Source organism: Branchiostoma floridae, chromosome 4 (genome assembly GCF_000003815.2).
Source record: "Branchiostoma floridae strain S238N-H82 chromosome 4, Bfl_VNyyK, whole genome shotgun sequence".
In the NCBI taxonomy this organism is placed as follows: Eukaryota; Metazoa; Chordata; class Leptocardii; order Amphioxiformes; family Branchiostomatidae; genus Branchiostoma; species Branchiostoma floridae.
In genome coordinates, this window is record NC_049982.1 from 20,853,217 (window position 1) to 20,865,784 (window position 12,568).

Below are 12,568 nucleotides of genomic sequence, written 5' to 3' on the forward strand. Positions count from 1 at the left end.
TTTTTTTTCAAGCTAAAAACTTCAATCTTCTTCTTGTTTTGTATGAGCCATTATAAACGGAGACGTCTCGAATTTTTACAAGAATTTTACCACTCTGTCGCTTCATTTCTTTTCTGAAAAATCCCAGGACCAACAAGTTAATTTGATTTGGCTTTATCTGTATAACGTTATTTCATTTTCCTTCGAATTCTTTGTTAAGTATATGCCCCTGCATACCACTGTTAAATTGTTTTACTTTGTATGCAATCCGCTGAGCCATCGGACGTAATCTTGTCTGAGTGTTATAATTTCCTGCTCGTAGCGTGCGAGACCTGGAGGATAGGTGTTTCTACCTTGTTCGTGGGTTTCTTTTCGGAGGTCAGTGGTGATACTCTGGTACTGAGAGTGTTTTATTGGGCTCAAACTCTGGCAGTTTAAAGTTACTTACAATTTTAATGTACAAAGTTTACGTCAAAAAAGAACAACAACAATACTAGAAGTACCTACATTTGTTCGGGAAACATACATCCATTCTCGCCACTGTCAAACTTACGTATCAAAACTAAACGCAAACTGTCCAATTTTCCCTGTCCAAATCTGCCGAAAATGATTGATAGTGCCATGCGGAATGTTGGTAAAGTCATCGCCACTAACGTTCAATGCACGCGTACCGTCCGCTACCGCTCAAATGACCCTGTCTGAACTCCAAATCCTCGCAAACTACAATTTCAAACCGGGCACAGGGCACAATATGGCAACTGTAAGGCTGTAATGTGCATCTGTTTGTGTATATACGGGATTGCAAGGCCCCGCTTATGAATATTAACTAGCATTCGCCTTTCTCGTCGCTGATTGGCTGGCGTCCATAAAGTAATTAACTCTCGCTCTCCCCAGACCGCTGGCACCTGGCACGTGTGGGCTCTGGGGTCACTGGAGTTCACGGGAGAAGACCGAAAGAAAACCAATTTCCCCTCAGAAAAGTGCAGAAATTAATAATTTGAAATTGGTTTATACCAAAAATTTTACTTGGATCATTTTACCAACTATCTAATGCCTATCTACACCAAATCTAAGGTCATTCCATTGTAATTCAAGGGAACAGGGGGCCACAATATACAGTTTTGGTCAAAACATGACCTTTAAACTTCAATAAAATCATTTTAGAGGCAGATATGAATAAAATCAGAAAAACACACCTTGGTATTGACCCACTCTACCTTTGTGCTAAATTTCAGGTCATTCGGTCACGGAACGACGGAGATGAATCGCTTTGAAGATTTGACAGGAGAAAGAAAGAAAGAAAGAAACATTACGAATACAATATATTTCACCATACCATATATGGTATGGCTGAAATATAATTAACATTGTACTATACAACTAGAGTTCGGGGACCTCATACCTCCATGAAATATTTATTGTTTTTTTGTGGATGGTATGTATGTTTATATTCGGTTGTATTTGAGAGTAATGGTTATAAATGTTATGGGGAAGTAGTGGTGTATTTATTTAATGACACAGAGGATGTCCATCTGATTAGTAATTATTAAAATGTGACACTTAATTGTGTAATGTGCGTTTAAGAGGTCGACGGCATATGGTAGCGTGGTGTTCCTTAAGCTTGATGTTTGGCATTTAAACTGTCTAAGGTTGTCAGCATTATTGAGGTTCGACTATGTGCCTCAGAGCGGTGTGGTGGGAGGAAGTTGGGAAACTCAGAAAGAAGAAGGGATGTGGCCAACTTTAGTCAGATGGTGATTTGATTTTCCACCAATATGTCATAACATCAGCTGTTCACACGGTACAAAAATGAGATGCACACTTTCCTCTGATAGCCCTACATCAACTGTAAGATGAATACTTGGCGCCAACCCCGTCTGCTAAAAAACAAGTACCATTGGCTACGAAAGAGACAACTAACAACTGTCCCTTATCGTAACGAAATCAGAACATCTGTATCGCCCATAAAACTTCTGACACCCAACCCATCTAAGATGAGAGGACCTAATGGCATTTTAATCACCATGTCACTCAAATCAGCAGTACAGTATGTGAGACATCCATACCTTACCGTTAAATGTACCTCAACTTCTTACAATTATACTTACGCTTCACATCTCCATGATATCCTAAGCAGACATAAATAAAACTAATTATCATATTAAAAAACTCGGGGTTCCCCAAACAGCTGTCATACAAATCACCTCACTATCTGCTTGGAGCTAAGCCCATTAACAAACACTTAAAGCACGATGCCTGTTCCAATATATCGAAGATATAGGGGGGATTTCTGATATTATTACATCGATTATAACGACAGATACGGCGCCCAAAATCACATCGATTCGAGCTTTCATCACAGCCCACCAACACAACAAGTATGAAACCAATGCATCCAGCCGTTCTTGAGTAATCTTGTACACAGACAGAGACACATAACAGAAAATGTAACCTCCATGACATTTCATGGAGGTAACTACTGTGCCAACTGTTACAAATATTTCAAACAGTCCTAAGCAGACATAAATAAAACTACTGGGGGTTCCCCAAACAGCTGTCACCTCACTATCTGCTCTCAGCTAAGCCCATTAACAAACACATACAGCACGATGCCTGTACCAATATATCTCAAATATAGGGGTGATTTCTGATATTATTACATCGATTATAACGACAGATACGGCTCCCAAGTTCTCATCGATTCGAGCTTTCATCACACTCCACCAACACAACAAGTATGAAACCAATCCATCCAGCCGTTCTTGAGTAATCATCTACACAGACAGAGACACATAACAGAAAATATAACCTCCATTCCATGACATTTCATGGAGGTAATTAGGCTCACTGTGTTATGCGCGAGTAAGAAAAAAAGGTCACCATACATCTGCTTTATTTTTTGACCAGCTCATTGATTAACATGATTATACCATACCATTAGGTTGTCCATATAGTATCGTGTGCCAGTAAACCAGTAAAAATGCTACCATACGTCTGCTTGGTTTCTGTCCACCCTACATCTACTTGGTTTTAACATTGATTACGTCATCGCAGTTCTAAGTTCTGGTTGGTTAATGGCAGAAGAAGAAAGAAGAAGAACACACGAGCAATAACGATATATTTCCTTGTCGGGGAAATGTAACAAGAAGACCTATACCAAAATACAATCATGTGCGGTTCCAAAAGAAGTCAGTATTGTCTCAGTTCGAACCATTTCCAGATCCGACCAAATGTATTTATATTCATAGACATCATGGCAATTCATAGTACATAACGTGTTGACACACATGTTATGTTATGTCTTATTTAACCATTGTCACACTCGTTATAGTACAGTACAGGCCCCCTGGAGTAACACCTCATGGCAACATGCTTCAAACAGAACCACAAACAAACATACGCTACTGAAACATGAACCTCCCAAGCGAAAAGAGTCAATCCCAGATGCCACTCAAACCGAACCCATTACATGTAACGTTACGTTGCCTACTTCACGAAGGTAATAATAACATTCACAATTGCACTTATAAATACTATAGTACACGTCTAACCCCCCCCCCCCAAAAAAAAAAGACTTGGTGTGGCAATTGAGCGTGCAAGGTTTTGAAAGACTTTTTCTCTTTCTTTTAGACTGTGATGAATCAAGTCGTTGGTATAATAACGTTACCGAAACTGTGGAAAACGAGAAGTGAAGCACCTAAGGGTAATCCCCATTCGGGGGAATCCCCTGGCGGCGCAACCTTTGAACATGTACTGAGTTCATCCTGCACACTCGAAACAAATAACTTAACATTGATACGCCAAAACATGTAGGGTACTAGCGCAGGGTCGAAACACACTGATTCTTTGGTAAATTGAGTAGCACAGCCTCCATCAGGTACGCCATAGTATAATGTTACCCGATCTGAAAAGCCAAAAAGTCTGCTACCCGGAAGTCGACGTGACGCTGTTGGAAAGAGGATTGTGGTCTATTAAAGCAGCACAATAAGACAACAGCATTTACACATAATTACAATGTACCCTACATGATAAAAGGTGTGGAATGAAACAGTTATAAAACGTTTCGTCCTGTGGAATCGAACGAATTTGAAATTTTGCTTTCAACAACATTATTGCGTCATGCTTGGTTTCGGGGGTTTCATGCCGTTTCTACACATTAGCCTGTACTGTGTAAACACGACCGGTGTGACGTGTAGAAACAGAGGCGTTGTCTCAAGCGGGGATTTCGCAAGGTTCGTGTTAAGAACCTATAAATGTGCCGTAATTTTTTGTCTCTATCTTCAGTATACACGGAGCTGTGAAGACTTCCGTGACACCTTGCCTTCTGTTTACCTGTGACTGAGGTAGGTAAGGTCTGTAGAGAATTTGATACGGTCTACATCGCAATCAGGGTGGAGTTTGAAAATGTGTGTTAAAAATAAGCTGTCTGCCTCTGAGCGAACCGATTTTTAAGGTATTTCAGTATGCCTATATAACTGACAGAATATTTCATATGGCTGCTTTGCGTGCGGTGGCCGATAGTGCTCAATGAAGGTATATCTGAAATAGATCCCCTGATTGTGCACCATGCAGTGAATCAGTTTAGGAACGGAAAGATGCCGACAACTGAGTCCGAAACTCAAGCCCAGCCCGAGAAGGAACTCCTTCGCGTCTTCAAGGAAAAGTTGGTGCAACACATCCACCCAGCCGCTGTGGGGCGTTTCTGTACGGCCAGTCTACTGGAAAAGGACCAGGAGGAAGTGAAGAGAAAGGAAGATACTGCAGGACTACAGGCCGCTGCAGAACTGCTGTTGGAAAAGCTGCTGCAGCAAAACAATCCTGGTAGGCAATTCCGTGTGACACATCTTCATGTAGATAGCTGAACTGTGAACATTGCTGGAGATTATAACGTGCGACATGGTGTGCATATTTTGCTATGGCTAAGAAAACACGAAGGAAATCACTTTCTCTTTGTAGGTTGGTTCCCCGAGTTCGTACAAGCTCTGAGACAATCCGGGTCAGAGCACGTTGCAGAGGACCTGTGCCCCACGAACACAGCGCCCCCTGCCGACTCATCCCCGTACCGACAGCTTCTGCGGATCGTTGCACCAGGCCTGACACAGACCATGATGGCGGTAGAGCTGTTACCGCACCTGCCGTGTTTAATGCAGGTAAATTTACAGAAATTGTCGTTTTCAAAATGGCAACAACATTCCCTGAATAGCATATTTTTTGCTGATTTAAGTGTCGTAGGGACGCTGACCTACGACAATACAAACCTGTTCGTGCGTTGATAGTATCAAAGGAAAGGTTTAAACTATGTATAAACATCACAGACTAAAGCTAAAACTCACTAACCTTTGTGTAGGTATTTCCCGTTCTACCGCTTGATTTAGTTTCTATCTGCATTGTGTCTGACAAGCCCGCTAGTGACATTTTCTAACGTCACTGATGGCATAAGTAAAGTAAAGTTAGTGATGGCATTCCGCTTGATGACGCATTGTTGGTGAATTCCCAGCCGTGTAGTTTGGCTTTGAATGCCTGCAGCACTGTAAGCAGGTACGCACCTGTCTGATTTTTTTTCCATCGTCAAATAGGAAGACAAAGAACAGATCTACCAGACAATGAAAACACACGGTAACACCAGAGCTGCGGACGTGCTGTTGGAGAAGATAGTCCGGTGTGGCCCGGAGTGGTTTAAGGAGCTTTGCAAGGCTCTGAGGAGTACGGGAGATGACAAGTCACTGGACCTGCTCTTAGACAGACGTGGAACAGACCAGGGTGAGAAAAGCCTAGCTGAACGTACCGTAATGGCATGAACAAGCGCACGAATATTCGCAACACGTCCTTCTTACACGGACTTTAGGAAAAGAAGGCTAGACATTTAGGTAAACAATATCTAAAGACATCTTAGTCTCCACAACTGCCTAAGATACGGAAGTTACTTCCGGGCGTTTCTAGTGAAATCGTCACTCTTCGTCTAGATCCCCGGTCTCATTCTAGTGACGCTGGAGAGATACATGAATGTCACTCAAAACAACCGGAAAAAATCCATATTTTGTCTTTAGATATATCGTCTAATGTCAAATGTATATACCCTTCAAAACTGCACTCCCTTACATCTGATGATATCATCTGGTTCCCGCCTCTGATCATCATTTTGATACCCCCAGACCCCATAGACGATGACCTGAGCAGCTTGTTTCGAAGCCTGTCCATTTCCGGACCCTCACCTGCAAATGGTAAGCTTACCCAGATAAATTGGGGCTTAACCAGGCGAAAAATGATAAACAACGATCGTATGATACAGCGATATTAGGGATTGTGTGGAGAAAATGTGATTGACCCATCGCTGTGTATTTTTGAAACAAAAAATGTTGAATTATGTAATGTTGTATGGTAAAATTGAAATCAGTACAAATATACTTCTACAGAGGAAGTCAAACCTGCCGACGCGTCGGCCATGAAGGCCGCCATGTTGGATGACCCGAATCTAGACGAAGGTTATGAAGAAGACGTTGAGGATGCCAGCGTTCGGGACATGTCAGCGATAGGTGAGATCTCCCTGTAAACACATGAACCTTCTCACCAAATTTGTACACTTTTGAGATAACCAACTAAATGTCTTTAGCATTACGTTATTTTTCAAGCAAATGCACTATTTTTCACAGGAGCCGACGGAAGTATCCCAATGCGTGACTATCAGCTTGAGTTGGCGGAAGACGTTCTAAAAGGGGCAAACAATGTCATCTGCTCGCCGACCAATAGCGGGAAGACGCGCGTGGCAGTCTACATCTGTAAGGACCACCTGGAGAAAAACCCTAACGGGAAAGTGCTGGTCATGGTCAACAAGGTGAGGGAGTTAGGAAGTCAAGGAACAACACAGTAAATTCTTATGTTCACAACTTACAGTCATCTTTTCATGTTATCCAGACTCCCATCTCCAGAGAGTTCTTGCTACTGCAACAGTATGATGATTTAGCAAAATGCCAAGAATGAAGAGTCAATATTTCAATATACGTGCGTCACGGTGTGTGTCATTTTATGTACAGTTACAAAGTCTTAGTTCACTGTCGTGGCCATTCATTAACCTGTCAAATCTTAGATTATACAAAAGGTAACATCTTGACATCGTTCTATCTTCTAGCAATGTATAACGAAGTGGTATGGTATTTTGGTATTCCAGGTTCATCTGGTAGAGCAGCACTACCAGAAGCAGTTCAAGCCGCTGCTGCTGGAGTCCCTCCACTCCCAGCTGGGGACCATCAGCGGGGAGAACTACTCCTCGGCAGAGGAAGAGCACATCAGCTTCAAACAGCTGGTGGAGCAAAAGAAGATCATCATCCTGACGGCACAGATCCTGGAGAATCACCTGGCCAGGACTGATGAGGAGAAGGTGGAGCTTTCAGGTGCGCAGTATTACCTGTGCCTGGTGTGTAAACAATATTGCTGAACAATCTAAACGTGCAGTCAAATATATTGACCTCTATCATGGTCAGACAGACTATAAAACTCACGTCATCACAAACCTTTATGAGAAATTGAGGTCAAAAGATGAAGGTTTCTAAAGATTAAATCATTGACTTATAGAAAAGGACATCTGGATTACATATGTGCTGTTGTAGTAATGTTAAGAAGATTGTGTTTTCATCACACGCGGAATGAATATTCTATTTCACTATACACAGATTTCTCTTTGATGATCTTCGATGAATGTCACCACACCAAGAAGGAGAACGTGTACAACAAGATTATGGGCCGTGTCATCTTGCAGAAGTTTTTCCAGCCCGACCGACTACGGCCTCAGATCGTCGGCTTCACGGCGTCCCCCGGGGTGGGAGGGGCCAGGACTCACGCCAAGGCCGTCTCTCACATCCTGCAGGTGCATCATGTAGATTCCTGATGAGAGAATATTATTATCAAGTTCTTTATTGGTAACAAAGTAAATTCCAGGGCATCTAACAGATTGTCTAACTTATCTTTATTGCATTTGTCAGATCCTTGCCAATCTGGATGCTTCTAAAATAAAAACAGCAGAGAAACACGAGGACGAACTTCAGAAGGTCGTAGGTCAGCCCAAACGGGAGTGTCACATCACCAACGAGCGGCATGCGGACCCCTTCGGCGATGAGCTAAAGAAGATGATGCAAAAGATCCACCGGATGATTGACATGGAAGGGCCCGGGGAGCGCGGTCCTCCAGCAGACTTCGGCACGCAGATGTACGAGCAATGGGTGGTGGAGATGGAGAAGCAGGGTCAGTGTCTATCTCACTCTAAACTTAGAAATAAAGTTGAAATTATGGTCTCTATACAATATTATTATCAGATCAATTAGTTTTTGTAATAAATCTATCCAAATAAAAGAGCATTGTCAAATTTATTATTCAGCGTAAGATAGTTTAGCTAGATTACGGATAACTACACTGAAACCTTTTCAACGATGAATACACAAAACAACGTTTTTCCACTAAACAGGAGGCATGAAGAGCAACCGATGCGTCCAGACCTGCGCAGAACACTTGAGGAAGTACAATGACGCATTGGTCATCAACGACACTCTGCGCATGTCTGACGCCTTTCAGTACCTGAAGGAGTTTTACACGAAAGAGTCTGATCGTCAGGATGGGTTTGACGAGACGGACAGAAAGCTGGCCAGTATCTTTTCTGGTAGGCAGTACGTTGATGCAATATCTAAATTTCATGGCAATTCATACCAAACTGTAAATGTATTTCTTTCCTTATTAAATGTATCACATATGACTTTTCTATTCTATAAATTTGTGTAGATTTTTTGCACACATACTTGGAACACATGATGTGCCACATATGTGTTCAAACTTTATGGATAACAATGACTACAGCCGCTGTGCATCAGTACCGATGTTTGCCAATGATTGATTGACGTTTGCTCTCGATCACCTTTCAGAGAGCTTCTTTCATCTTGAGAAACTCACCAAGAAGTCACAATACGAGAATCCCAACCTTGAGGCGCTGAAGGAGAAGCTCAAGCAGGAGTGCGAGGCAAAAGAAGGCGCCAGGGGGATCCTCTACACGAAGACCCGACAGTCCACGGCCTTCCTGTTGTCATGGATACGAAACACACCAGAGCTGAACAATCTGCTGAGAGCCGATCAGCTGACCGGCACAGGCACGGGCTCCATCAGCAAGAACAACCACATGACACCGGTGAGACGATTTTCAGTTGAGAATTTTACAAACTCATTTTTTAGGATATGGTGACTAGTTACTGTTTTTCGGAAAATGAAGGAAGGAAGGAAGGAAAGGGTAAATAACATGAAAGTTTTGATTTGTTCGACTAGATCAAACAGCGAGAGGTGATCAGACAGTTTCGGGAAGGCGAGCTGAATCTGCTCATCGCCACCACTGTCGCCGAAGAGGGTTTGGACATCAAGGAATGCAACTTCGTCATCCGATACGGACTGGTTACCAATGAAATAGCCATGATGCAGGTTCGTCTATTGGCTACACATAAAACTTAATCATGTCCTTTGAAGCACTGGATATTCTTGTCTTAGTGCATTTCATTATGCAAATGTCTTTTCTGCTGCTGCTTGACATATAGATTTAACAAATATCCTGTAGATGTTTATTATATGAATATGCTAGTGGTTTGAGTAAATATTAAAGGACTTGATTTGGAAAGATGAATGCAATGCACTGTAACCCTCCGCGTAGGCACAACGCAGCACCTTTCTATCAAAATACAATATAACAAAAAAAAACGCAATCCCATTTTCCCACACACCTATGTACCGTATATGACAAGAGACTTATCTGACTACAGGCAAGCGGACGTGCCCGAGCTGAAGACTCCACCTACACGCTGGTGGCAGGAGGGAAGACAGGCGCGGGGCAGAGGGAAGAAAACAACCTGTACAAGGTAGAGATGATGCACCGGGCCATTAGGTACATACAGAACATGCCGGCCGACCAGTATCACCAGGAGGTAAGCGTAAAACCATGAAAGGCATTTTCAACAGTTTTCGGCAATTATATTTGTTTGATTTGTTTGAACCTTTGTTTAGTCATGCTCAAATCGGTGTACAGGCCGCTTTTCATTGAGGTTATGAAGCAAGGGTCAGACAAAGTATATAACAGAGATACATTTTACGTCATTGTAGTATGTCACCATTACATATGTTTTAATCATACGGTAACCAACGCACTCACGTGGACGCTCCATAAAAGTTGACGTCAGCAAAGCAAGAAATGGTGACGTACATACGATGTTATCCATATCATCCTTATCAGATTAAGAAGAGACAACGAGCCATCTGCAGCGAGCTGCGCGCACGGAACAACCCTGGCATCAAGGAACGAAAGCAGGCCGCAGCATCCGGGACCTTCCTGCACTGTAAGAAGTGTAACCAGAAGGCATGCGATGCTGCGGAGCTCAGGCTGATAGAGGTGAGGAATGTTTACAGTAAGATAATTTTATTATATTAATAGTGCTCTTGGGTTTGTGTCAATCTGTACTAGTATGCACTGGCATCCTTTTTAACATTTAGTAGAGTAAGATAGTGGGACCGCGTGGCGCAGTGGCAGCATATTCGGCTCGAGACCGAGAGGTGGCGGGTTCGAATCCGCCTGCCGTGTCACCGATCTTGTGCCCTTGGGAAAGGCACTTTACACGACTTTCCTCACTTAACTCAGTGGCAGGCCTTTGTGGCCGAGACAGGCATTAGGGGCATGTTCGGGTATGACGCACCCGCCATGACACACGAGTCGGAACCCCTTACATCCTTGGTCGGAAGTCCTCCTAGGAGACGGATACTCCGAACAACAAAGCTGCATCTGCTGGAGCCGCCTCACAGTTGCCCCTGTGAGACTTAGTGCTCCAATAGACGAGTGGGTGGAGAAGGAATTGCACACCCCTCCTTCACCATAAAAAGTCATGTGCAGGTCATGCAAACAGGCAAATGTCTGTCTGCCTCCTCATCTGTCAAATCGACAGGAGAATCCAAAACAAAAACAAAAAGAGTAAGATGGCTTAGTTTGTAACATTATTGCTTCCACTGCGCCTATCTAAAGCTTAACCTGTACGATCTAGCAAAGCAGAGGATTATTCTTGCAAATGCAATAAAAAATGTATTCTCTGCTTTAGACTTAAGGAATTTGACGACGTCAGCTGCTGATCTCCTTTGGTCTGTAGGGTCCTTTTGTCTGAAGAATCGTGTGAATTTTGTCCATGATGAAAATCTCCGGAAATAGTCGTGCGTGGATCGTCCATATTGAAGATGATTTTGAATACCACCTCTACAGGGGGCCCACCATGTGCACCCTGACCCCGAGTTCCTGAGGAATGTCGGGAAGGCGGATGAGGCTGAAGAACCGCTTCAGAAGTTCCAGGAGTGGAGTAGGATCGGCAGCGTCAAATGCAGGAAGTGCGTCCAAACCGTAGTTTGCACATTTCATATATTTCTTTCTATCGACATTCCTTGTTAAAGATTCCATAGAAAGTAATTCGGAAGTTGTTTTCACGCCGGTTTGTATAGCTGCAAGCTTAGATACAGATTTTACATTGAGTACATTACTGTCATTGGTGCGTGTAGATGAAAAAAAGCTTGAACTGACAGTATTATGCACAAGAAGCCTTCATTTTTCAATAGAAATACTAACCAAAATAGAAAGGTGACATTTGAAAACTGCAAATATGTAGTGTCCACCTTCACTATGTTGACTACTGCTATGTTTATTCCTACCCCAACACATGTATATTTAGTGACCTGAAGAAGAGGAAGAAGACAGAGCAAAAACTATATGTTATCCTTCTGTGTAGGTTAACATAAAAAGTAGAACAGAAAAACAGACGAGTCGTCGTACAAATGTGAGAACGTTTCTTTCCTCCAGATGTGAACAGGACTGGGGCATGCTGATGCTGCACAAGGGCATGAACCTGCCATGTCTGAGTGTAAAGAACTTCACCCTGCGGAAGCAGGGGATCCCTCCGCGCCGACCCAAGAAGTGGAAGGACTCCGGCATCGCTGTGGCAGAGTTCGACTACGCGCAGGACATAGAGATGGGGGACGTGGCTATGGACACGAGCGAGGATGATGACCTCTAAATAATTTGGACTTAAGATAAAGGAAGATGTTGGGACACTACTGTAGATCTTATAGTTCGCAATAGCTTGCAAGGTAGGATAATGGAGAGGAATATGTAATACAGGAGGGAGGACGGAAACCAGGGAGAAGTGGGGAATGTGGACCCAATATTACTAAGGTGTGTTTATTAGCAACGAGATGATGAATGTACACAAGGCTTCGAACAAATGTGATGTAATTACACACTGGTATTGATTGAATGTTATTCATATCATATCATATCATATCATATCATATATCATATCGGACGAAGATTTGCAGCTGCTTGGCAAAGTAAATGTATGTGACACATTATAATCGTTGCGTAGACCGATGCTACAGAGATCAAATAATGTCATTTGCGTACATAGGATACATTAGATATGCATAGCATCACTCCAAATTAATTGTGGCATCATAGCATACAATGCATCACTACGCAAATCAGTCTGATACACTTACCGTGTACTAATAAATCATAGAATCTTTCAACTTACACCTCATT

The 12,568-nt window shown here is 42.8% G+C and overlaps 1 protein-coding gene across 2 annotated transcripts; it reads left to right on the top strand.

Moving 5' to 3' along the window:
* Positions 1-4,089: 4,089 nt before the first annotated feature.
* LOC118414539 (probable ATP-dependent RNA helicase DHX58) lies at positions 4,090-12,552 on the top strand. 2 transcript variants are annotated; one of them, XM_035818628.1, is made up of 17 exons: positions 4,090-4,322; positions 4,552-4,800; positions 4,936-5,129; positions 5,556-5,739; positions 6,132-6,200; positions 6,393-6,512; positions 6,630-6,811; positions 7,145-7,367; positions 7,647-7,840; positions 7,956-8,214; positions 8,435-8,626; positions 8,886-9,145; positions 9,280-9,429; positions 9,765-9,926; positions 10,232-10,387; positions 11,243-11,364; positions 11,831-12,552. In XM_035818628.1, exons 2-17 carry the CDS (start codon positions 4,575-4,577, stop codon positions 12,042-12,044), a joined length of 2,907 nt encoding a protein of 968 aa, XP_035674521.1. In that variant the 5' UTR covers positions 4,090-4,322; positions 4,552-4,574; the 3' UTR covers positions 12,045-12,552. The 2 variants fall into 2 exon arrangements, with proteins under 2 accessions (XP_035674521.1, XP_035674522.1); XM_035818629.1 differs by lacking the exon at positions 6,132-6,200.
* The last annotated feature ends 16 nt before the right edge of the window (positions 12,553-12,568 follow it).

Bases quoted from the DNA above. Each gene is read 5' to 3' on its own strand.
- LOC118414539 (XM_035818628.1), top strand. From the start codon at position 4,575: ATGCCGACAACTGAGTCCGAAACTCAAGCCCAGCCCGAGAAGGAACTC. The intron at 8,627-8,885 runs GTAGGCAGTACG...ATCACCTTTCAG, and splicing joins GCTGGCCAGTATCTTTTCTG to AGAGCTTCTTTCATCTTGAG. The intron at 11,365-11,830 runs GTGCGTCCAAAC...TCTTTCCTCCAG, and splicing joins GGCAGCGTCAAATGCAGGAA to ATGTGAACAGGACTGGGGCA.